The sequence below is a fragment of the Podarcis liolepis genome (genome assembly GCF_965112155.1).
Source record: "Podarcis liolepis genome assembly, chromosome: 13".
NCBI lineage: Eukaryota > Metazoa > Chordata > Lepidosauria > Squamata > Lacertidae > Podarcis > Podarcis liolepis.
This window is the reverse complement of record NC_139573.1, coordinates 33,420,413-33,447,523: the sequence shown is the minus strand read 5'-3', so window position 1 is coordinate 33,447,523 and position 27,111 is coordinate 33,420,413. Positions and strand designations below refer to the sequence as shown.

General features: G+C 46.0%; 1 protein-coding gene across 3 annotated transcripts in view; it reads right to left on the bottom strand.

Moving 5' to 3' along the window:
* Positions 1–18,173: 18,173 nt before the first annotated feature.
* Positions 18,174–27,111, bottom strand: part of TBKBP1 (TBK1 binding protein 1) — a 64,901-nt gene continuing 55,963 nt past the window's right edge. For 2 of the 3 annotated variants that reach the window (XM_083469838.1, XM_083469839.1), the window contains exons 9-10: positions 25,586–26,313; positions 18,174–23,561 (exon numbers count right to left, since the gene is read on the bottom strand). In XM_083469838.1, coding sequence (XP_083325964.1) covers positions 23,433–23,561; positions 25,586–26,313 — 857 coding nt within the window. In that variant the 3' untranslated portion in view covers positions 18,174–23,432. The remainder of the gene's footprint in view (positions 23,562–25,585; positions 26,314–27,111) is intronic. The other variant, XR_014518118.1, reaches the window with a different exon arrangement.

Genomic DNA, 27,111 nt, shown 5'->3' with positions numbered 1-27,111 from the left:
AGCTTCAGAGAAATACCGTTGTTTCTGAGAACACTGCTTGAAAACCTGTATACTACATCATAGTAATAATAGTAATGGCATTTGGGTGGCCACATCTGTGTTGGCAAAGAAGAGGAAATGCACCAGAGGACACAGATTTGCATCTATGTGTACAAATTTAGAAACAATGACTACAATATAAATTGAATATAAATTAAAATAAATCTCGCCATAGCGGGGAGGACTGTGCTTCTGCGATCTGCTCTGCACCGGCTCAGATTGCTGCCAAAGTGTGCACTGCAGATGGGCAACTTCAAGGCTCCTGAAGCAAGTCTCCCTTCTTAGGGTTCTGGATCTTTAAACTGGACTTGGACTGAGCTGCCCTTTCAGTAAGTTACTTCCTCAAATATCTTGCAGGCATGTGGTCCCTTTCCTGAAGCATTGCTATCCCTGGTTCTCCTCTCACCCCATTCCTTGAAAGGCAGGGGAGGCAAAAGAAGGCCCAATCCCCTTACCTGGTGACTTCCTTGGGCAGACCCTCTAAGTGGACTGTTTTCCATGGACAGATGCAGATTTACAGAAGCCATCCCAGTTTCTGATTTGATCCTGGAATGTCCCGCTTTTCCTTAGGATGTCCCTATTTTCATTGGAGAAATGTTGGAGGGTATGGATTTATGCGACCCTTGAGCCAAAGAGATAAGTAACTATACAAGCTTTAGGAGACATCTAAAGGAAGCCTTCTATAGGGAAGTCGCTTAATGTTTTATTCTGTTTTTTTATATATGCTGGAAGTCTCCCAGCGTGGCTGGGGTAACCCAGTCAGGTGGGTGAGGTATAAATAATTGTTGTTGTTGAATTGGGCGTCTCTATTTTCATCAGAGAAATGTTGGAAGGCATGCTTAGGGATTGTTTTTAGAATACTGGGTAGGGGCATAAATTGGCTAAAATTTGGGTGAGTTAGGGGTTGTAGATTTCAGAAAGGGGCTATCTATCTCCCCTCACTCCCATCCCACAATAATTCAAGCACTGATTGTGCCCCAGAGCATATTCCAGTATGGTCTCTTCTAGATTTCTGCATCAGTTTGTGATTATTACCTTGAAATTCCTCATTAAAACTCATCCAGTTTTAGTGGAAGTTCCTCTAAATGTACACATTTTTGTATGCAATATTATCTGATTCACACATTTTTGCAGGCAATTTCCCCTTGGCATAATGCACTTTATATGTTCAGTTCACTGACATGCATATTTAAATGCACAATTTCCCCTGATTTACACATTTTTGTACACATTGTTTGGTTGGGGAGCTGCATCACAGATTTCAGAGAAGTGTGACTTTTGAATGACGGCTGTGCTTCCGGTTTGTGTATTGTTTCGGAAAGCATGAGCTGGGTAAGTTTGCATTAAAATCTTAGCCATCTTGAATTTATCCCCCTTTCCAAATGCTAGGGTGTGTGGGGTGTGTGTGTGTGGGGGGGGTGGATGCCCAGTCCTTATTTAACTTTGTTCTGACTTGTTTCCTGGGAGGTCGTACGACAATGAGGATTCATCCCGATTTGCTTGCAGGATGTTTGCAGGTTGTCCCGCATTCATCTCACCCATCATAGCGCATTTTCCCTTCACTCTCCTAAGCACAAAAACTAAGGTTGCAGGGGGGTTGTTTTAAAGTGGATTTGTTGTGCTAGGATTAAATGCAAGGAAAGGAGGAGCAGGGAGAAGAGGAAAGCATGGATATTTCAGGAACAGAGAAAACACAGGCCAAGGGGTTATGATGGCCCTGTTACCTTTGGGGGAGGGGGCATAGGAGACCCTTATAAATGCACACAAAGCTTCCCATATTCTCTCTGTGCCCCTTTCTTCCTTTTCTTTGCACTTCTCACCTCCATTGCTGCCACGTGGCAGGCGTTGGCCGGGCTCAATCGATACTGACACATCTGTGAACCTCGCCCACGATTGCCCACACTTGGGCTGGGCAGGCCAGAGTTCCCAGCGGTGCTCCACTAAGTGCTTCGCACTTCGCAGCCACAGATACGAGGGTATTACTTCCAGGCCTGGGTTCAGCAGGAGGGCAAGTGGTGTTCTTGAGTCTCCCGTCAAACACCTCTGACATTTTGCTTGTTCATTTGCTGGCTCACTCTCCCGCTTACCTTTCCACCTAGAAACTCTCTGGCTCCCACAGTTGCAATGCCAAAGCTGAGCACTGGAACATAACAACAGAGGTCAGTGCATCTTACGAAAGGACTTTTCGAGATGCGGTAGTAGTGATGGTGATGAACATGAGCTGCTAATTTGCCCAGAATCTAGGAGAAACTCTGCCCTTTCTTTATAAGAGAAGTGCTGTTTCTGAGTACTCCCCGCCCTGTATTTAATTTTTTTTTTGGGGGGGGGATTACCTGCAAAAACTGCATGTGTCTCACCTGAAGAAGAAAAAAAAGCAAAAACAAAACAACCCACATTTATGCATAGATTGCCTGATCAAGAATTCTGTGTAACTTTGCACAATCTTTTGCAGGCATTATTTGGTTGGATAACATAAAAGGTATAAAGTTTCTCATTTTTCAGGATAGAAGGAACTCTTCTTGGCTCCAGCCCTCTTGTGGTTAAGTACGGAATAAAGTTAAACCGGATCTCAGTCCTCCAACCTTTTGGAAGGAAACAAAGGCTAGATACCCATTAAACACAGCTGGGTTGTTCTTTTTCTCAATTTGGATTGAAGCAGATTGGGGGGGGGCACACACACATCAAAGCGCTGTATGTCATAAGAACAGGTGTCCCTATTTTCCAGGGACAGTCCCAGATTTAAAGAAGCCGTCCCGGTTTCTGAATTGATTCTGGAATGTCCAGCTTTTCCTTAAAGGGTAAAGAGACCCCTGACCATTAGTGGCTGACTCGGGTTGTGGTGCTCATCTCGCTTTATTGACCAAGGGAGCCGGCGTACAGCTTCCGGGTCATGTGGCCAGCATGAGTAAGCCGCTTCCGGCGAACCAGAGCAAGCCGTTTACCTTCCTGATGGAGCGGTACCTATTTATCTACTTGCACTTTGACGTGTTTTCGAACTGCTAGGTGGGCAGGAGCAGGGACCGAGCAATGGGAGCTCACCCCGTTGCGGGGATTCAAACCGCCGACCTTCTGATCAGCAAGTCCTAGGCTCTGTGGTTTAACCCACAGCGCCACCCGCGCCCCTCACTTTTCCTTAGGATGTCCCTATTTTCATTGAAGAAATGTTGGAGGGTATGTAAGAAACAACAGGACAGATGTGGGTTGTGGCTAGTGTCATATGTACACCACTTCCCAAACCAGAAGTGGGAGACTAAACCGGAGTGTGTACACACAGCCTAAGACTAATAAGCCAGCCGTGCTGGTTTTCATGGAATGATGCACAGCACCTTTCCAATTTTCTTATTTCTTGTGAGTTAGCATATCAGAGGTGATGAACTTGTGGCTCTCCAGATGTTTGACTCCCATTAGCCCCAGCCTGAATGGGCAATGATTCGACTGTGATGGGAGCTGTAATCCAGCAACATCTGGAGGGCCACAGGCTCCCCACCCCTCATGTACCTCTTTTAATCCTCTGCTTTTGTGGGCCAGAGAACACAGTGTACCAGTAATATGAATGCTGAGCACGGACCCCAAACTGAAGTGTCTAAACCTCCCAGTGTAAGGTACTTTAAATAAAACCATTTTCAACACTCCAACCCTATCAAAAGTTAATTAGGTAACTTGACCGCATAACTATAATTTTCTTATGCACAGAGAGAAAAACGGGGGGGAAAGAAGAGGCCAAATTATGTTTGGGGTACAAAAGTGGTGGTTTCTGTGGAGACATTTCTTTTGTCCCTGCCTTGACATTGTAAAATGATCTCACAAAAGGACAGGTGAAACCTCAGCGTTCAATTGTGGTTTGGGCTAAAGATCAGTCAAAAGATGGCGGCTTTCAGTTTTAACACACAGGAAAGTTGTAAACTAAAGGGAGGGTACATGAAACTCAGGCAGCGTACATCATTTACTCTGTCTCATAGCGATCCCACCAGTGGCTTTGGAATCGTGTACACACAAGGTCACCCATGATGCAACAGAGCTGTCCTGGAACTCATTGAGAAATGCTGCTGCTTGATGCGCTTTCTCTCAAACAATGTGTACATCGCCTCATTCTCCTGATCTACTGATTTGGTTTTACCCTAGGTTTGCTGACTGCACCATACGCTTAAAGTACTCTCTCTTTTTTGCCACTTTAACAGTTGTAGCTTCCCGTGTGAAGAATCATGGGAGTTGCAGTTTATCCCCCACAGAGCTGCAATTCCCCACATCCATAACAAACTACAGTTCCCAGGTTTCGGGGGGGGGGGGAGACTACTTAAAGTGGTATGACAACTTGTTTTAAGTTTATTGTATGGATGTAAACTGGGCTGGGGTGCTTTATACCTTTGTAGCTTGGACAAAGGAAAAGAGCCCTGGTGGATCAGACCAAAAGTCTACCAAGTATAGCAAGGTTGAGGTAAAGGTAAAGGTAAAGGACTCCTGGACGGTTAAGTTCAGTCAAAGGCGACTATGGGGTTGCAGCGCTCATCTCGCTTTCAGGCCGAGGGAGCCGGCGTTTGTCCACAGACAGCTTTCCGGGTCACGTGGCCAGCATGACTAAACCACTTCTGGTGCAACGGGACACTGTGATGGAAACCAGAGCGCACGGAAACACCGTTTACCTTCCTGCTGTAGTGGTACCTGTTTATCTACTTGCACTGGCGTGCTTTCAAACTGCTAGGTTGGCAGGAGCTAGGACAGAGAAACAGGAGCTCACCCCATCGCACGGATTCAAACCACTGATCTTCCAATCAGCAAGCCCAAGAGTCTCAGTGGTTTACACCACAGCACCACCCGCATCCCCACCAAATTTAGCATCTCCTTCCCAACAGCTACCAGCCAGATGCCTTTGGGAAGTCCACAAGCAGTACAGCCCCGTTGTGTGTCCCAAGCACTTGGTACTCATGTGTACTTCCTCTGAACATGGAAATTCCACATCAGATTTTTAAGTTTTGGACTTTGAGCTGTTAAGACCTTTAAAAAAATAAATAAATGCCAAGCTGTTAGCGTAGGATAAATTCCTGCCTCCTGGGGTATACACTGGCTGGTTTTATCCACTTGATTTTAATACCCCAAATGGATATGAGTAATTGAGACTATCAGAATTGCTTCCACTGCAATTTAAGTCACTTTTAGAGTAATTTCAACTTGTGTTTTCTAGTCATTTTTGGAAGCCACTTTAAATGAATTTTACAGTATAAGGAAAAATGACGGGGATATATATATTAAAAATAAAATAAAATAAAATAAAGGCATATTGTTGCACACCACACCAATCACCAAGTGCTGTGAGATTCCAGGGGTCCCAGGGTCCGTATTTCCTTTTGGAAATGGGGCACAGCAGAGATTGTGATACCTTTATGACAAATGGTTAATTTACACATATATAACCTGAGCTTATGATGAAGGGGTTCACGGTGTTAACACTCCAAAAGGGTCTAGTTTCTCCCATAGTCGCAGCCTTGGCTTCCAACAGAAATCAGCCCTTGTGCTCTGACCCTTTCTCCAGCTTGCTGCCTTTACCAGCCTGCAGGGGAGTGATACATTGCTGCATATTTCTGGTGTCGTGGTGTAATTTCAAAACTGATTTTTGCCAACATATTGAAAAACTGTATAGTGCTAAAACAGACCGTAACATTTGTAATTTTACCATGCAAAAATGACAACAACAAAAAATAGTTGGGGGGAGGCAAGGGTTGAGGCCGCAGACCCCCTGGGTATGTTCCGTGGACCCCTAATTGGGAACCACTGCTCTAGGTCACCTCACAGTCAACTCCCAGCTCTGCTTCAAACTCTAGCTTTGCCTTCTAACTAGCTATGAGTTGAGGGACAGGGCTCTGGCATCTGGCATAGAGCCTTTGCTTTCTTAATGGCCCATGACCTTTCCTTTGTTCTCTGAATGGCCCATCTCCCAGGCGTTCTCCTGAATGTGAGAAGCTGGGTCCAGAGATTAGGAGTCCTCCCTGCTGATGCACCTAGTGGCTCCATCCCCACCCATGCTCTTAGCAAGCATGAGAAAGGACTGTTTTTATGTACACCACTTAGAAATTCAAATAATTAAGTGGCATATACGGTAAATGTCTTCAATAAACAACAAAAAGAGAAGGATTAACTTACACAGGTATGTGAAGCACCTCACTATGGGCTTTTTGATGTCATGAAGGATGGTCAGTTAGATTCTGCAGGGTATACAGACCCCACCTTTTGGAAATGCTGGACCCTTTGGGTGGCATGCTGCTGAAGTGATGCCTTCAAAAGTATTTCCACACCACAAGGACTAGAAACTTGTTAAAAACAAGCCAATTGCTGAAGCTACAACTTTGTAAGTACTCTGCATAATTCCCAATGATTAATTTGTAAAGAGTGGTGTTGCAGCTCAAGCTTGCCTGGAAAACCATGGCCTTTAACCCAAGTTTGTGCAGCAGCGAGAGAAATGCATTTTTAGTATATTTTTTGGCAGCTTCTTCTTATATCTTCCTGAGGTTAAGCCCTTATGAGCATTTGGGTAGAATCGGAGGAAAGATTGCTTCTTGGTGGGTTGTTTTGTTTATTAACTAATAGACTTGTGCACTTTAGGTTTGAAAGGGCTACTTTCTTCACAGGTTGAAGCTGCACTTTTAAAGGTAGCCTAGAAGAAAGAATTCCAACCGGTATAGCATCCCTATTTTTCTATGCTGGGAAGAGCAGCACCAGTTGGATTTCCACGTAGCGCAGACGACTGCTAAAGGCATAGAAAGCAGAGCATAGAAGGGAGAGTGGCAGGCTGAGCTCTCCATTTAAAGCCAGAGTGTACATCCATTGCTTGGGAAACTCAAGGTATAACACTAGTTCTGAGTTTAAAATAAATGTTAGCAGGCTCCTTCCCCTCCCCGCACACTGCCTCCCTCATACTCCTCCTTGACTCATACGCTTTGCCCTCGCTGGAAACCTTGCCCAGGCAAGTGAGTAATTGCAAGTCAAATCGCAACAACTGTGGTGGCTTTGAAGTATTATCATGTGATTTAGGAAAACAGAAGAGCCTTCTCATCATGAACCGGCGATGTGTTTACAAAAACCAGCTCCGCAGAGCAGGCTGGCTCACCTCGTGACCCAAATGCAGCTCAGACTCAGAGCCATATATTGTGGCCTGACAGGTCCTTGACAAGCTTAAGGTGTGAGGGGGGTCTCTCTGTCAAGCGCCTCTCATGGGCCTTCTCCAATGCTGGTGGGATTACCTGACGGACCTACCTGGCGGGAGGAGTAGCCGCTTCAATTCTCTGCAACACCGCTTTGTAGCAAAAGACCCACTGAACTTTGAATACCCGTCAGATACAATAAAAAATAAAAAATGCTGCTCCTGACATGGAGGAATGATATCCAGTTCAGTCACGCTTGCCTTAATTTCATCAAGGCTGGACAACTGCAATGCTTTCTCCATTAGGCTGCCCTTGACAACAGTCCAGAACCTTTAGGTAGTGCAGAATGTGGCTGCCAGGACATTTGTTGATGCTTTACACACACAAAAAAAAGCTCATAACTTTGTCCAGATTTTCAGTTTTGGGAATATGGCAACCCTATACCTGAGGCCTTATTATCAGATTTGGAAGCAGGTGGAACAAATTTTTACATTTCTACAATAGGCTAGCTTCTGCCCAAACTCTTTATCCTCCACCCAGGCAAGCAAGTGACATTAGCAGAGTTCAAGGACACAATCCTAAAGCACTTGAGACATAGGAAACAAGTCCTAGAGGCCAAGATTCCTTAGCCCCCACCCCCATAAAATATTTTGTTGGGTTGCCTACCCAAAGTTGATGGGCAATGCCATTCAAATGGTGTGTGTGTGTGTGTGTGTGTGTGTGTGTGTGTGTGTGTGTGGCGTCATGTGATCTATTATGCAGTGTGGGGCTTACCTGCCCCCCCCCCATATTTTATTCAAGTTGGCACCCCTGACTTGAGGGGAGTGAGGAAGAGGGTTGGTGAGGGGGTACGGCTTGGAGAGAGGGTGTGTGGCCCGGACAGAGTCCCCCACCCTGAGGTTTCTCACCCGGGTTATCAGACTGAGCTCTAAGTGTGCTTATTTTTAAAGGACATTCTGGTGGAATCTAGACACATATAAAAATGTTGTGAAAATGCTTTTTAAAAAAAAGTTTTGAAAAATATATTGAATTTGCCATAGCTCACCATCGCCACCTAGTGTCACATTTGTATAATGCACCTTACAACACACTTAAAACGTTTTATTTGCAGCTGTATAGCTGAGTCCTCTGATACACTGTTGTCATCCCATGGTGGACATCTTATTCACACACTTAATGCTGCTACGAGGCAGATTGCGTTGCCTTTTGATGTATTAAAAGCTTCTGATCTAGAAGCCCCACCTTCTACCCCAGTCCCCAGCCTCCACTGATGCAGTGCCCTCCAGATATTTGGGACTACAACTCCCATCAACCCTGGGCTGGCTGGCGCTGATGGGAACTGGAGTCCAAAATGCCCAGAGAGCACCAACTTGGTGAAGGCTGCCCTCTCCTTGCAGCCTCATGCAAAGGAAGCTGAAAGTGCTTCTCGCTGTGGGTTCTTGTCTCTTTCTTAAAATGTAAGATTGGGTTTTTCTGGCAAGGCTGAAAGGCTCGGTTATCTCCTTCACACCATCTGGCCAGGACCTTGTGCTGGTTTGTTGCTCTGCAAGCCACAAAAGATCTTCAGAATCAAGATGAGCAAAGAAGGTGGGGGAAATTAGAGGAGTGGGAAGCGGGACCACAAATAAGGCCGCGTGCACAATAGCGGCTTAAAATGCAGCAGGGTCAACTCACATTTTTGCACTGCTGTACACACCAGAGAGAATGTGGGCATGCCTTCACCCAATGTGGGTTATCAGTTTTGCTTCCCTGCGCCCGCAACACACCCCAAACTCCTATTCAGTGAAGCTGTCATCTGCACATGTGCAATGACTGTCTCAAATGTACACACCCCAGCTTAACCACTATTTATGTTTGGGAGCTTCAAGTGGAAGCTGGTTTGAGGCGAAAACGCATTCAAAGAGGAGTAAAAGGTAAAGGTACCCCTGCCCGTACGGGCCAGTCGTGACTGACTCTAGGGTTGTGCACTCATCTCACTTAAGAGGCCGGGAGCCGGTGCCGTCCGAAGACACTTCCGGGTCACGTGACCAGCGTGACGAAGCTGCACTGGTGAGCCAGCACCAGTGCCACACACGGAAACGCTGTTTACCTTCCCGCTATAAAGCGGTACCTATTTATCTACTTGCACTTAGGGGTGCTTTTGAACTGCTAGGTGGGCAGGAGCTGGGACCGAACGACGGGAGCTCACCCCGCCACGGGGATTCGAACCGCCGACCTTACGATCAGCAAGTCCTAGGCACTGAGGTTTTACCCACAGCGCCACCCGCGTCAATAAATGACAAGGTAGGTATTATTGAGGCTACTGTTGGATGCCTGCAGCTTTAGAAATGGCAAACTGCAATGTGTACACAGCCTAAAGATTATGGGGAACCCTCATGAAGGCATCCCAAGGGGCAGACCGCATGTCAGACACAGATGCACATAATGAAGCTCCAGTGGTGCTAATGAAAAGCAGCCTTAGAGGCTGAGAGTTTAAACGGATGGATTGGGTGAAGGACTCCTTAACATTCCCAGCCCCTGGCTTCCACGCTCAAAATCATCCCTCCCAAGCCAGGTTCTAAATACCTTACCCCAGTTGGGGTTGTTTCCCCTTTAACGCATATCTGCATATGCGTAAGTGCTTTGGGTTGCCAACTTCTTTTCTGGGAGAAGCACCTGTGCCTTTAACAGGAAGGGGTACAACAGGTGCACTGGAGTCACCAAAACTGCAAATGTGGGCGGGGGGAACTGAACTTGTGAAGCTGCTGAACTTCTGAATCATACAGCACAGGAGCCTCTGTCAGGGAAAGACGTTGGCAACCCTCACTGTCACACTGATAAGGTGCCAGCGGCCCAAGCCTGTCTGAAAGCAGCGATCTCTGGCTTAGAAGCCTTCCCTCTTCTCCTGGGTCAAAGGAAGAGGAGCAGGGGGGCTGTGGAAGTTGTTCAGTGATCATGGAAAGTCACTCAGCTGCGCAAGCAACGTGAAGATAGTTTGAAAGAAGGATTGAGGCATATACACCATTCCCATTTTTCCTCCCAGAGAAACAGTTTTGCCAGGGTGTTTTTTTTTTTTGCATTTGTTCAAAAAACTGCCCAAGCTATTTAACCAGAGGTGTGTGTGTAGACGATAGGAAACAAAATCACTCCTAAACATTATTAACTGCCTCCAATCTCAGATATCCCAGCTGAGACTAGAAATGCTACTTCACAAATTATATGGCCACATCGCAACCCACTGAGTTTGCCACCGAGACTCCATTCAACAGGAAGCTGTGGCCTACCCCCCTCTCACTTATTATAACACCTGCCTATGTGCTTCTAAATGCTCATCGCATTCAGTGTTCGGTAGTTGTTTTTTATATATATAAGGGGTGGCTCAAGACATTTTGTTGCCTGAAGTGAAAGACAAAATCGCATCCTCGCCATCCCATGTACGAAAGCTGACTGGTTTGGCAGCTGGAACTTATTTCATCACTGGCAATGAGAGGGTGTCCTTCGCCACACCTGAAGGCAGTAAGCTAGATACAGGTGTGCAGGCTCTGCAACACACACCCCTCAGCTCTCCAACCAAGGGCTACAGTCAAAGCAAGGTCCCTGCCAGCCTCTGCCACCTGAGGTCATTGTGTCACTGCCTAATAATAGGGCTGGCTCTATGAGGTGTACACATTAAAAGTTCTCAGGTACAACAGAGCCACAATTAAGAGCTCTCAAGTTTCATTGATTTTAATCAGAGGGCTCTTTGTTGTTGTTTTTCTTTTTAATGTTATACAGTGGTACCTCGGGTTACAAACACCTCGGGTTACAAACACTTTGGGTTATAGACTCCGCTAACCCAGAAGTAGTACCTCAGGTTAAGAACTTTACCTCAGGATGAGAACAGAAACTGTGCGGCGGCAGCAGGCCCCATTAGCTAAAGTGGTACCTCAGGTTAAGAACGGTTTCAGGTTAAGAACGGACCTCCGGAATGAATTAAGTTCGTAACCAGAGGTACCACTGTATATTTATTTATTGCATTTATATCCCACCTTTTCTCCAAGGTGACACACACGCTTCTTCCCCCTCTCCATTTGATCCTTAAAGCAACCCTGTGAGGTAAATTAGTGCTGAAAGATGGTGACTGAACAGCTCAAACTTCAAGGGGATGTGAAAGTGCTTAACTTTTTCTGGATCAAGCACCTTGTGTGTACACCAGAAATTTAATGTGTGAAGTTTAGCTGTTTCCCCCACGAATGAGCTACAAATGTTTCCGCAATCCCTTTTGTTAGCCAGTGTTTCAGCCTCCATCATTGGGAACTGCCCTTTCTCTTTCTGAACCAATGCTGTATGTCACACACGTTGTAAGTTTTCTCAGAGTGAGACTTGTTCCCTGGCAAACAAGCAAGCAAACATAGGTGCTTTAATTTTCCTTGCCATTAGCAAGCCCAGGTGGTGTAAAGAATAGCACTGGTTTTGAACTGTGGGGACAAAGAATTCTGATCTTAGTCAAAGTATCTCTGTCTCAATTCTCTCATAAGGTTTCTGCGAGGATAAAACAGGATATCACACCAGTTTTGTGTGAGCTTCACTGGTTGTCAGTCTGCTTCTGGGCTCAGTTTAAGATTTAAAGCAGAGATACTAGGGTTACCATATTCCACAAACTGAAAATCTGGGCAAATCCAGATATTGAGATTTCCCTTTTTTCTTTTCTCAAACAAAGTTGTTGTCCTTTTTGGGGGAACATCTCCCCCAAAATATAAAGTTTGGGCCTTTAAAAAAAAAAAATTAACCCCCCCCCCTTGCCATACATCCAGATTTTCCCTGACATTTTGTTGATTCTGCAAAAATCTCCCTGGACGCCAAAATGCTGTCCAATTCCAGGAAAAATCCAGACGTATGGCAGCCCTAGATACCCAACATGGTGCCCTTCACATCTCCCATCAGATTTAACAGCATGGCTAGAAAACAGAAGTCACGTTTTTGTGGGCGTCCTGTCACCCAGGGCCGCCTAGACCTGGCGCCTATGTTGGGAGTTGTAGTTCTGTGAGGTTAGACAAGGGATCTCAAACTGAGAATTCTCAACATCGCACCAAAAGACAGTTCCCATTAGTCTCTGGAGGAAACAATGACAATAAAAATGATGATATAAGTTTGAAACTGGAAATGAAACATCACAGCAAGATGGTTGACGTAGATCCTCCTTGGAATGGAAAGCACGATCAGGGGGACACAGCTCCAACTCCAATGGAGCCCTCATGTAATGAATGTGAATCTGCAGCAACAACAGCAATGCTACCAGTTCTACCAGCAACACTCAATTCATTTGCTTTGCTTCGGATAACCCTGAACCCCTTCAACTCCTCCTTGAGAAGTAGTTCTCGTTTGAGTCAAATTGGGTCAGCGATGCTTAGCAACAATAAGAGAAGTCGAACAGCCGTGTCTTTGTGAAGGAGGTGTCACCGTCTTTACCCCAAAGAAGGAAGAGCTTATTAACACCTTCCCCACATTCTTAATAATGAAACAGGCCTCTGCACTGCCTGGGCTAGGGTGGTATGTTCCTCACCCACAGCGAGCATGAAGTATCAGCCACTAATTAAGTTCTAATTATCCCAGGCAAGTTGATTTCCATTAACACATCTGATTCACAAGCAGGTGTATGACGCCTTATTCTTAAAGAAGACTTCATTAGCGCTGCCCCGCACCTGTTTCCGGAAGCTTCCTGTGAGGTGGTAGGGGAAGCCATCTTGCTAATTTAACTACAGGCAGAGGCCTAAAAACCAGCCAATTGTTTTTATACACTCCCCGCCCAACTTATTTCAGACATGTGCCTTCCAACTGTTATTTTTCCCCATAAGTATTTGGAGGCCTCCTTTTACTATACTGGAATTTTAGATAGTCAAGTTGTAGCCTTATGAGGCTTTGCCCTTGGGTGGGAAAAATATTGCACCTGGGAAAGGGAAGTGGGAGTCAACAGACACTCAAGGAATAGTTTCAGAGAAAAAGCTTTATTTCTACCATCCATGAACTGGTAGAAGGAGCAAGTGTGATAACTCACAAAAAGCATGCACGGGTTCACAGTCATGTGCACATAGCATATATACCCCTTTCCAGTTCCCTCCCCCTTTCTCCTCCTTCTTCCAGAGTCCTGCCCATGAGTTCCTCTGAGCATGAACAGAAAGCTGTCTTGGGACTATTGGACTCTTGGCACCTTTCCCAGGAAAGGGGGGTGAGAAGCCTTGCATGTCCAAGATGTTGCAACTAGAATGAGATAAGCTTCAGTTCTCAGGCCTGAGTATTCTTGGCAATGACAGAGCCTATTCATTAGCCTTTAAAAGTAACGGTTTGCCCTTGTCACAGCATCTTGTGAGAAAAGCTGTTTTGGATTTTTAGAAGACAAAGGAATTTTGGACAGTTTTGAGGCCTGGTTGGGGGGTGGTGACTTCAGGCCTAGGTGGGGTCACCTGTCTTCACCTTCCTTCAAAATAACCTTGTGAATTCCGGCTGTTGGGGGACTATCCGAATACCACAACCAGCATCAAGTTTTTATTAATAGTTAAGTGCCTGGTGCTATAAGCCTAGAAGGCAAAAATCCCCCCCTGCCCCCAAAAATACAGCAGAAAGATATGCTCGACCTAGCACTGAGAAAGCGTGTGATATTCTGCTGAAGTGCCACCTCAGATACCTAGTATAAAGTTTTTTAAACTTCTGGAAATAGACAAAATATACTTCATATTGGCATGCCGTTGAGTCACAAACACCCCTTTTAAAATATGTGTTGTGTTTCTATACAGTATTGTAAACTCCTGCTCACGTTTACTTAGAAATAAGTCTTACAGTGGTCTGTGGGGGCTTACTCCCTTGTATTTATTTATTTGCTTTAACAAGCTTGTGTATCTAGGGCTTTTTTTCTGCCTGAACTCAGTTCTGGCACCTCTCAGGTGGGCTCCATTGCCATTATGAGAGAACAAGGGAGGTGTTCATGTTGAGTTCTGGCAACAATCAGACCAAGATAGTTTTGCAATTCAGATTATATTAGTTGTTAAAAGCCACAAGTTTATCTAGGTGGTGCAGTATAGCCATGAAGAGACTATAAACGCTATGAATCAGCGAGTCCCCAGTTTGAATTTTTCCTCTTCTCTGTGTCTCAGACTCAACTAGTGATGGCCTTTAGCCAAGTTCAGTGGTTCTCAGTTATCTAAGTACTGCAGACCCCGTTTTCCCCACAAAGCCAAGCCATGGACCTCCCTACTTTTGATATCTCTATGGTAGCTTTTGTTATGTGGATGGTGCCATGGACTCCTTGGGTGGGTTAAATGGACTCCCTGGTGTCTGCAGACCCCCAACTAGGAACCACTGGCCTAGATGGATTTACAGGGGGAAGAGACACATTTGTGGAAGGTACAGTTATCAAGGGCTCAGTGGTAGAGAACTGTTCTTCCTGCAGAAGGTCCAAGGTTCAATCCTTGGCATCTCCAGGTAGAAGTTGGAGGGACCCCAGTCTGTAATGCTATTGCCCTTCATAGAATCACAGAGTTGGAAGGGACCCCAAGGATCATCTAGTCCAACCCCCTGTGATGCAGAAATAATGTCATTCTTGCTAGCTTTCCATTACTATCTGGCTGGGGGAAAAGATGCCAGACTGGACAGGCCTTTGGCCTGATCCAGCTGCAAGGCTCTTCTTACATTCTTAACCCTTTTGCTCTGGGAAGGCATTATGGGTACTGTATAGCCTTTTTGTTTGCCTGGGGGGGGGGGGGTGTTACGCAGCCCCGTTGCAAAATGACCCAGTATTCTGACAGTTTTGTTTCAGATTTACTGTGGTAGTTTTCACATGCTGGTAATCTTAGAACAAAATGTTTTCTCTCTCTCTCTGCGCGCGCACACACATTTGGGGTGGGGTAATAAGAAATAGGACAGTCTAAAAGGGGAAGCAAAGACTTTCAGCAGAACTAGGAAATTCAGAGGGTAGACGAGATGATGTGATGCACCTCATTGGCTCCGATACGCTGCATTAGTTCTGTAATGTTTATGCATGTTTTTATCATTATGAAAATAACAGATGCTATTTCGACAACAGAAGAGTTTGTGAGGAATTGTCCTGTTGTGTACAGCCAGTTATCAAGATTTGCGCAAATAGATACAAATGCAAACGTGTGACTTGAGCGACTTATTAATGTTGCTTGCAGTTTAGACTGTGATCAATTTATTATTTGAATTTATAATGAATTAATTATTGCTTTATTAATCGCCTTCTAAACCACCGCCTGAAAACAAAGTACATGTAAGATAATTTTAAAAAGAAAAACAACAAATACATTTGGTGCAATACTAAGACCCTAACAAGTGGGCACTTGCGGTGAGCAACCACATTTATCCAGAACAAAATGCCTCCAATTGTTTCTGGAAAGTGCAGATAGTAGGCACTTCGTATATCTTGTCAGGAATGCTATTCCACAGAACAGGGGCAGCCATGATAAAAGCCCTGCTCCAAGCAGCTGTAGAGTGGGCTTCTGAGATCTTTCAAACTTGCGAGAGAAACTTTCTTGCAGGCCACAACTACCTACTGGTCCTGAGCTGTATAGAGATTTACATGTTAGTACAGTGGTACCTCGGGTTAAGAACTTAATTCGTTCTGGAGGTCCGTTCTTAACCTGAAACTGTTCTTAACCTGAGGTGCCACTTTAGCTAATGGAGCCTCCCGCTGCCGCCCCACAATTTATGTTCTCATCCTGAAGCAAAGTTCTTAACCCAAGGTACTATTTCTGGGTTACCGAGGTACCACTGTACTTATATCTTACAGTACCAACACCTTGAACATGGCCTGGAAGCAGATTAGCGGTTGGTTCAAATCCAGTAAGCAGGATGCTGGTGGTAGTTTGCCCCCACAAGCAACCTAGCTGCCATATTCTTCATCAGCTTTAGCTCCTGGACCAACCCCAAGAGTTAGCCACATTTAGAGTACCGGTACATTGCAGTAATTCAATCATGAGGTCGTTTAAGGAAATGCATACCCCACTCTTTCGCTGAGCTCAGTTGCTTTTTTCTCCCACATTGCATATGGACCAGGGGAAAGTCACTGCAAGAGTCCCTGCTTTGCATGCAGAAAGTCCCAGGTTTCAATCCCAGCATCTCCACGTAGGTGTGGGAATGTCCCCTGCCTGAAACCCTGGAGAGCCACAACCAGTGTTACCAGTATGGAACTAGATGGGACCAATGGTCTGGCTTAATATAACTAGTGGATTCCTCAGGCCCAGGAACCAAATGTGGCCCTCCAAACATATTTGGCCTGAGAGTCCCCTCAGGTCATATGCCATCTCCAGCCACTCCCACCCTTCTCAAGATACCAACAACAACAGTCCATTGTTCACAGCAGAACTTACTTCTGAATAGAACCATGTGTGGGATTGTGCTGTTTCTTTCACTTTTCTTTTTGCATTGTCTAAGCTAGTGACCCATCTTCCCAACAGCTTTGTACAATTGCTCTAGATCAGAGGGGGCAGCACCGTGATTAAAGACCAAACGGTCAAGACCAAAATAAGGGAGAGGCGGGGAAGAGAACTTCTTCCCAAAGATGTGTCATGAAGTTACGGCATTCATAAGCACACGATGTGCTAGTGAAGTCCCTAATTTAATTATACATTGTGTGAAGATGTTGTTGTTGTTGTTTTTGCTGGCCTTGAATTGGCTGCAAGTTGGCCATAAGTTTAAGTTTTTTAAAAAAATCACCCCCTCCCCATGCCATTCTTCTGATTTTCATCAAAACCTCAAGTCTTCTTTTGAACTTTTAGAAACAGTGCTTGAAACTAACAAGGGAGGTTTTGTGGGTATATGTATTATTAACTTCCTAAACCTCAGAAGTGCTGCTTATTGCTGGGGCCCCATTTTGTTACCAGAGATGGTTACCTCAGAGATCAGAAGCCAAAGAACTCCCCACATACGTGTTACAAACTCATGAGGGCAAAGGTGGTACTGTCACATGTCAAGAGGATATGGCTTCCTCAAGGAGTGGACCTGCTGAGCTATTCAGGACAGCAGACTGGGAGACAAATGGGCAAAAACGACTGAGGTCACCTGTGTATATGGGGGGAGAAATGTTATTCTGTTAACACCTGAGGGTGAACCTGCCTGATTTGCACGTTCCAAAACAATACGCTAGCCAAAACGCAGCCATCCTTCAGAATTCACACTCTGAATTGTGCTTTCCAGCCAAATTGAGTTTTTTTGCCCATCCCCACCTGTACACAAGCCCCACTGAAAGGAAGAGGAACCCAGAAGCCTTTCTCTTGCACAGATATTGTTCATTTCAATAAGACCTGTGCAGGAGAATTTCCCACAGGACTGTGACACTTATTAATGAGTGGGAGAGCGTGCTGCATGGATTTCCCATCACCAAAGCGTCTTGGGCCAGTGCTGCTCCAGATTTGATATGTATTAGGTATCCTTGAGCATAACGGAGCAATACTTCGAGGACTGTCTTCTTCCACAGAAGTCTGCATTCTTCACCTGAAACGCTCCCCCCCCCCTTTCTGAAGTTAGGTGGGAGACAGGAACTTGTCAATCGAGGCACCCTGGGCGAGGAATGCTCTCCACAGAGAAATTTACCTGGCACAAACATTGATTTCTTTTCTACATCATGAAGCTGAAACAGTAGCACCCACAAATGATGGCGATATCACCAAGCTTGCAGGAAGGTTGTACAAGTACAAAAGGGTTGAGGAAAAAAGAAGTTTGGGGAGAAATGGAAAAGTGGGGGGAAAGGTGGCGGAATTGGGTGTGCTGAAAAAGGTGTGTATGGGGGGGGACACCTGAAACCTTGGAGACCTGCTGTTAGTGTTCTTCAGCCTTGCATCCTAGTATTGTCAGACTACAAGTCTCGTTATCCCTGACTGGCTGTGGATGACAGGACTTGTAGTCCAACATCTAGGGACCCAAGGCTTAGGAACACTGGTGCAATAGACAAAACTGAGGTAGAATGACTAGAGGTTTGGCTTTATGTAAGCCAGCTTCCTACATTCCACTGCCAACCCAAGAAACACACAGCCATGAATGAAAATGTTCACCAATTGGCAACTTTTATTGGAGTTATTCTGAACCACAGAGCACAGAGTCTCTTCAGAAGGAAAAAACACACACGCACACCAAAGAAAGGGATGGGAACAATACAGACAGACCAATCTCTCTCCCGAGGGTTTTCCACAGCCAAGTATCTAAGGCGGCCTTCCTTGCATCTTCACATTTGAGGCAATCAAGCTGGAGAGATGGGGGCTAGAGCAGAGATGTCTATTTCCTGACTAACAAGTGACGTAACAAATAATGCATTTCTTCTAAGGAAAAAAAATACTAAGTAGAAAGATGAGGGGGTCATAAGCTACAGCAATTGGGGAGCTTGTTCACAAGAGCACTTAACATGAATCAGTTACTCCTTAACACACTTACCCAACTTTATATTTGTTTTGTAAGCAGCATTATAAATAGTGGCAAGCGAAGGGCTACACTTTCAAAAGGCATTTGGAGTGGAGATTCTAATCTGTATTAGCAATTGGTATCTGCGTTAAATTGATATGGAACAAAAGACATAAAACAAACAAGGAGGCTGGAAGGACACTCGCATAAACATGCACTGTGAAGTGTGTGGAATGAGTCACCCATACTTTAACCATGCCCATTGTGAGAACAAGGAAGGGACCACGATGATGATACTATGTTTAAAGGTCAACACATCATGCTAAGATGAAAACCTGCCCCAAAGATCAATCTAAGCACTGCTAAGACCTCCCTAGTCCAGGATCACTTCCACACGACCCATTTCTTGAGCATTCTTCCTGGTTTGATTGCAGGGAGGCTATAAGCCATCAGCTGTTTATTGACCACTCATTCTGACCTGTTTGTAGGGCAGTTATATGATAGTGCATCAAGCAACTATTATCCCATACTTCTCGACACATTTCCCCATCGCTTCACTTGAGTTTGCAGGTTTGCAGTTGAATCCCTCTCAGAAAGTGGCAACCATCTGCAAATGTCCCTTACAGGACACTTTCCTTTTGGGGGGGATGGGGACCAACAGTCCTCTCTCACTGCTTGTCCCCTCAGGACGTGGTATTCGTGGTAAACCACTTCTGAAGTGATACTTCTGAGCATGGAAGTATCGCTTACCTATCATGGCCAAGTCACTGATAGATCTAACCTCTAGCTCAAGCTACCAATTGTACAAACAGAACCAGGAGTTTATTTTGGTACCCTAGGGGGTATATGATGGTGGCCGTGTGACTACCACACCTCAACTGTGCACTTACAATGGTCTGTAGGGCCAAAGACATAACTTTTATGTGGGAGATATTGTCAAACAGACTTGCAGAATGAACCATGGTGCATAATAGTAGTGCCTAATAGAGAAACAGGAATACTCTTTGTCAGCCTCATGTTTATATTCTTCTAAAACAATTCCCTGTGCATTTCTCAGAGGATCAGTAGGGTGGGGTGTTCATGGACACAATGAGAATGGATTTTCTTTGGCCTTACCTAAGGCTACTTAACGAGTCCATAGCAAAGATGAGATTTGAAGTAAGGACCTTCTGGGTTGCAGTTCAGCAGCTTAGCCACCACTCTATGCTAACAGGCATGAAGGTTCTTGGTAGCGAATTACTTTCATATATTCATGGGCATTGCTGCCCCCTTTTACCATTGCTGCTTGAGTTTTTTGGTTCCGTTTTGGGTTTTTTTTTTAAGATTGTGAAGCTTTAGGGCAAAGGAAAATATCTGGGTAATATTTGAGCCCTTAGGTTATGGCAGGCTACAGAAAGGAAGAATAATAAAAAAAACACCTTCCCATCATCCAACAGCTCCCCCCCTTTTTTTTGCTTGATTATCATTCCTGCTTCTCATAAACTCTGAGGTAGATTTCACATAGAGAAATGGAAGAAAGGTTACAAGTTGGAAGAGATGCATTTTCAGCCTTGTTCCACAGAATGTGGCTCTCTTCCTACTCAAAAAATCCCCAAATAATCTGTGAAATAATGTGATTTGTGTGGATGAAGGTTTTTTCCGTGGCTAATTTTCAGGTTCTATGTTAAGGGAAGGTCCACACAACATGACTGTCAAGCAGAAGTCCCTTTAAAGACCCCCATTGAGTGAGTTGTGCCTGAGAGTGCAATGGCCCACAACATTTCTCCATGCTACCCAGAGCCTTTGTGAATTGGGACCATTTGCAGAGGCATCAATAGCACTGCCTGAGCTTTGAACTGATCCGTTTTGCAGCAACAACTCACCCCCAAAAATTAAAAACGTGGGGTCTCCGTGTGGAAGCTGTGATGGGTATAAGAGCCCTTCGTTATAAGAGTATGTGGGAGATGCATGGCTAATAATAATAATAATAATAATAATAATAATAATACCCCACTCATCTAACTGGGTTTCCACAGCCACTCTGGGGGCTCCCAACAGAATATTAAAAACACAATAAAACATGATTAAAAACTCCCCTAAATTGCACAGTGTGGGCTTGCTCTGGCTGAAGCAGAGGCAGCCCACACCATGAGAACAGCGAGAGACTTGCCTCAGGTTGATTTGGGGCACCATTAAAGGGCAGCAGAGTGGGAGACTGATAGACCAGGCTTACTGGAAGTTCTCCTGTGCAGGCATCATTGTAATGAACACCCCAAACGCCCCTCTGCACTGCTACTTACAAGAGGGAAGCAGAGAAGGGTTCAGCCCCTGAGACTTTGAGGAGACTGAAGGGGGGCGGACAAAGGGTCTGAAGACTGTCCATGGGGTTCAGCTTCCAATGAAACACCTTTCATAGAATCATAGAATTGCAGAGTTGGGAGGGACCCTGAGGATCATCAGGAATTCAGGAATACGCAGTTGTCCCATATGGGAATCAAACCTGCAACCTTGGCATCATCAGCACCACACTCTAGCCAACTGAGCTTTCCCTCTATTTGGGACAGGCAGGAAATGATGGTCTGGGAATCAGACCAATAACTTGGCTTGCAAGCGCACAAGGACTGATATCCATGAATGCTAGTCAACAGTTGTTCTGTCTCCCCTCGCCCCTTTAAATGCATCTCAGGGGGGCGAGGTTGGTTCCAGCTTTTGGGGGAACCCTCAATCAAGCAGCTTGACCTAGAGAGTCCCATAACTGTCCTGGGGTGGGAGGGGCAGAGGACAGTGAGGAGTGCAGGGCTGCATTGGCATCCAAGAACACTGACTGCGTTGACAAAGGAGGTGGGTATGTTCTCGTTCAGCATGCGGCCTGACCATGTCAGAAGGCCAGCTCCAAATGTGAACCAAAATGGTGTGGGTGCATGTGGCCAGGGAGAGGGGGAACAGAAGGGAAGCACAGGGCAAAAAAAGGGCTTACCTCTTCTCCTGCAGCCCACCTACCTCCTCACTTGAAATCCCCTGTCCACCCCACACTTGGCAGTGGCTTGGCAGCAACTCACCTTTGAAGACATGGGTCTGTTGCCACCACATCTAGAAGAGGAGCTCAATAAAAGGATGGATATAATGCTAAGGAGGAATTGCCAATTGTGACAGATCATAGTGTGGACGGGGAAGAGGAAGAAGAGGAAAATGGTATGTTTGTGATGGACTGAAGTCTTTGAAAAAACGAACTGGGGTGGACTGCTAATAGTTTTCTGGGAATAAGGGAGAGGGAATAAAGGAGCTTTTTTAAAAAAAAAAAAAACGAAACCTTTCTATTGCACATTTCATTTTAAAAAATTCTATTCTCCTCTTAGTTCCCACATGGATTGGACAGTGAGCCACAAAGACCCATCCCTGTCTGCCACTGCGCATTCTGAGCCCTTGGGATAAGGCAGGCTATAAATCTCAGCACATACATTGGCTAGTAAAGAACGGGGTGATAGGAAGACAGTTGCCTCAAGAGAAGAAGTCCCATACAGATCTTTTTGTTTTGTTTTGTCTTACCAAAGCCTGATGCATGGACAGGCTGTTCAAGGAGACACTTCTCACAATACGGAGGCACCTTATGACCGGAAGCGATAGAAGAACCGAAACATGCCAATTGTTTTAGATCAGTACAGAGAAAGATATGCTCAGTAAGGCCAGAGAGAGAGAGAGAGAGAGAGAGAGAGAGAGAGAGAGAGAGAGAGAGAGAGAAACAGTGGATGTTAGAATATGAGAAGGGTGTTTACATTTATGCAGTTGTCAAAAACAGTGTCAACATGCTGTCATTGCAGGAGAACAGTGACGCAGAATGTGGCAAGTACACTTCTTGTTATACTGGAACTAACTACCCAAAGCAAGGTGAGAAGTTGTTTCATGAGAAAGGTGGAAGAACAGTCGCCAAAAGAGAACACAGACAGTCACGTGGGGATGCTTTCTGGAGCTCGACTCAAGTCAGCAGTGCACATTTCCTCTAGTGCCAACTCACAAGAGACCAGCAAGGAGGAGGAGAGGAGCAGCTCCTTTTGTGGAAAAGACAAAGAAAGAAAAAAGCTTCCGTGTGTTTTAATGTCCAGTGCAATAACATAAGAACATCCATGCTACACCTCTGGAAGTTGGCTCTATTTCTCAGCAGCATCGTTAAAGTGGGCTTTTAATGTAAAAGACCAAGACACTTGAACCAGCAGTTGGTGGCCAAGGCTTTCTGTGTCTGATAATTAATGGTCAACAAGGAGTGAGACCTGAACGTCCTCCTTAGTAGCAGAAAAGGCAGGGAGACTGGACCCACTTGGGACTTTCCTGCTCGCGGGAGGGGCACAAAAACGAAACCTTCCGATTTCTTTCACCTGAGTGCCAGGCTGTCACCTCAGCAAGACCAAGAGTTCCTCAGCCCATTTCCCCTGCCCCACCCCAAAAAACACACACACAACCCCGAGAGATTTCTCCTACCCTGAGATCTTCCAGAGACACCCAAACCAGAACCACGTAGATAAAGAGTCATCCTCTGCCCTCGGTTCTGAGCGTTCAGATGGAGAGCGGCGGCGGCATGCTCTGTCTGCTAAGCCTGGCCCAAGCGCATTACTCGCCTCCTATCCCCACAACCTCCACGACTGGTTCAAGCATTGGAGAAATATTGCAGGCCCTGCTCTTCAAGAGCAGGAGGAAGAGGAAACCCACTTTAGAAACCAAGGCAGAGAAGAGGGAGAGGGAGAGGCAAAACTCTTCTTCCGGTTCAGTCTACTGGAGACTTGGAGGTATTTTAGAGCGAGCCCCTGTTGCACCACCATTTTTCATGCAGCATCCAAGTTGGGTGGGTGGGAGGGGGGCCTGGTGAGTGAGGTGGACGGGTCTCACTAAGGAAGCCGGAAGAGGAAGGGCGTGGCAGGTGTGCAGGCCTCAGATCTTACTGTTCTCCAGGTGTGAATCAATGTGTTTTATCAAAGCGTCATCTGGGTAACCGATGGGAAAGGCCACCTGGCAGAGAGGGCAGCTTCGGATGTCAGAGTCCACCGTCTCCATCAGCAACTAAAGGATACAGGTCGGGGAAGGAAGTAAATGAGAGAAGACATCATTTTAAAACAAACAAATCTAAGAAAATTAATTGCTTGTTCAAAGTAGATCTCTTAAGTGTTCTGGAGGATAAAAAGCTGGATCCTTCCTATTATGTGCCTGATCAGCAGTGGCTCTGTGGAAGGGTTTGGCTGGTCACAAAGAGTGTGAGGGAAACTCTTTGGTTGCAGAAACTGATCGGCCTCTGTCACAGAAAAGGAACAGTGCAGCGCGGCAGGGAAAGCACATGGGGATGTATCTGGGAAACTCCCACAGGGGATGTACAGCTCATTGAACAGTGATTTTTAGAATCCTCTGCACAGCCCAGTGGGAGTAAATAATAAGAATAATATGGTAGCATCATATATTGCTTGCTATATTGACTGCAGGTATAAAATTGTAAACAACGTATTCATTTAAATGGTGTGTTTCTATATAGCAGCAACTACCTGTGAGTTCAGATCAAAAGTTTACATTTATGAATGACTTTTGAGAACCAGAGCACCTGCACTCAAGACAAGTTGGGAATAAAAATACAGAATGAAAATACGTTTGATATCTTAATGTTTCATTACTCCAGAAGACTTAGGATGCTCCAACACAAGGGCCTCTTTCGCATTCCCCCTCTGGTATTTTCCAATTTGCTGTTGGTTTTGCTTCTGTTAATTCTTAACGCAATTATCAGTGTAATATAATTTCCTTTAACCTGAAGCAACCACTTGTCCTCCACACCCACTGTTAAAATTAGGTGGTGCACGTCAGATGGGCCTCCAGCCAACGCCTTCCCTTCAATTAAAATAAAACAAAACTGGAAGACTTGCACACAACCTAGGCATCATATCATGCTCATTCCAATTGATGAAGAAAACGATTCATTGGCTTCTCCTCCAGGAGGACCCAAAACCTCTTGATTCTCCCAGGCAACTGGATGACCTACTCCTCATAAGTGATGAAGTGCTGGAGAAACATCCCCAAACCCTACCCCCCTCCTACAAAATGGAATATTAAAACAAGGGGAGTGCTGTAGTAGGGGAGGGGAACCTCTGTCCAGGAGCCAAATGTGGCCCTCCAGGTTTCTCTATATGGCCCTCAGAATTCTCCCTAACCATAAACCCCCACTCCACAGGCCACATGCCTCACTAGCCCTGCACCCAATGGCAAATGCTTTTGATTGGCTCGAATACATCCTCTTGCGTCTCTGGATGGAGGATAGAGAGGTATCTGGGAATGTGAATGGAAACTACTCTCCTGTACAATGGCAGAATCTGCATCTGTTGCTCCGCCCACTTCTGCCTGTGGCTCCGCCCACCCCTGACATGTGGTCTTCAGAAGGCTGTCCAGAATGGAATACTGAAAATGGCTCCCCACCCCTCTTGCTACAGAGGTGATGTGGCTATACACTCAACCACACGAACTAATGCTGTGCTCACACACGACGTTCTTGTCATCAAAATACAATACATTGTATTTTCCCAGTTAATCTGGATATATTCTTTCCGGGGAAATTCCAGTATGTTAAAGCACACCCACCACTGCTGCTAACATCCATTTGCGATATTTCACCAACCCATTTACAGTATTAAGCCCCCTTAAAGCCGAAGAGTACCATTTTAACCCCCAGAGCAATTTAAAAACCAGTCCCTCTTCCCAGGGGACTCTGGGAACTGTAGTAGCTCTGTGAGGGGAATAGGGGTCTCCAAACAACTCCCAACATCCTTAACAAACTACAGCTCCCAGGATTCTCTGTGGTGAACTGTGACTGTTTAAAAAAGTGATATAATACTGCTTTAAATGTATGGTGCTGATGGGGACTCAAGTCTTTTCCCTATTCAAATAGTCATTATAAAAACCCCTGAAAATATTTTTTAAAACAAAAACAAAACTTAATTTATAAATAAAATAAGCAATATACGAATATCTGTGTGGATGATCTTCCATGAGACCAGATGGTGCATTTGAACTGGAATGATGGAATACAAACTTCACTGGGTGCTGCTTACATTGATTGAAGGCCAGGACTGGGCATGCTCAGCCCTGGAGTACGAGGCATCAGTCCGGTGTGTGGAGGTGTCGGGGATAGGGAACCCTGCACAGAAGGAGGCGCAGCGGATGCCCCCGGCTTCAGGGCTGGGGGGGCTTGGAAGGGCCCAGTCGTCTTCGTCCGAGGACTGCTTCTCAAAGCGCAAGTGCTCCTCGAAGGCGTCTCTGGCGTAAACTTCGCCGTAGGGACGGTGCTTTGGTAAGGTGGAAGCTTCCGGCTGCAGCCAGAGGGAGCGGTTCTGCTGGTACATAGCCGCATCGCTCACCTCCGAGTAGCTCCGGCGACCCTGGAAGCTCGCCTTGATGTGGTGGCTCAAGGGTTTGGAGTAGGCCAGATCCACGATGCTCCTCTCGCCACCCGGCGACCTGTGCTGCGAGGTGATGGCGGGGGAGGAGCAATTTGGGCCCGGCGAGCAGCGCTGCGGAGCAGGAGGCTGGGCAGGCAGCGGGGCAGGTGAACGGCGCTGCGAGGCGGGGGACTGGCAAGGGGGCGGCGCTGGGGAACGGCGCTGATGCGCGGGGGACTGGCAAGGGGGCGGCGCTGGCGACCGTCTCTGCAGGCCCGGAGACTGGCATTGAGGGACAGAAGATGATCTCCCTTGCTGCGCTGGAGACGAGCACTGAGGACCCGGAGATCGGCGCTGCTGAGCGGGGGAATGGCGCTGCGAATGGGGAGAGTGCCGCTGACCTGGAACAGAGCAGGAGCAAGTCAGAGAAGGATCCTGCCTCGAAACTGAGAAGCAGTAGAGGATGCACTCCCCACTCCCCCAAATAGCTGTCTGCAAAACCAGCCAGCAAAACACCTCCAGCACCATTCGTCTGATTTGTACCAGAAAGAGGTCACTTAAGATCATAAGAAGAGCCTGCTGCATCCTGGCCAGTGGTCCATCTGTTCTCAAGGGGGGCAGCCTGTGGGAAATGAGGAACCAGGAGGACAAGAGCATTCTCCCCTCCCGTGGTTTCCAGTTCCAACTGCCTTCAACTGCGGAGGTGGAGCATAGCCATCATTTGCCTATGCGCTGTGCCAAGAAGTACTTATAATAATAATATTATCATAATTTATTATTTAAACCCTGCCCATCTGGCTTTGTTTCCCTAGCCACTCTGGGCGGCTCCCAACAGAATATTAAAAACACGATAAAACATCAAACGTTAAAAACTTCCCTAAACAGGGCTGCCTTCAGATGTTTCCTAAAAGTCAGAGAGTTGTTTATTTCCTTCGCATCTGGTGGGAGGGTGTTCCACAGGGTGGGTGCCACTACCAAGAAGACCCTCTGCCTGGTTCCCTGCAACCTCACTTCTCTCAGTGAGGGAACTGCCAGAAGGCCCTTGAAGCTGGACCTCAGTGTCCGGGCAGAATGATGGGAGTGGAGACACCCCTTCAGGTATACTGGGCTGAAACCGTTTAGGACTTTAAAGGTCAGCACCAACACTTTGAATTGGTCTCAGAAATGTACCGGGAGCCAATACAGGTCTTTCAGAAGCA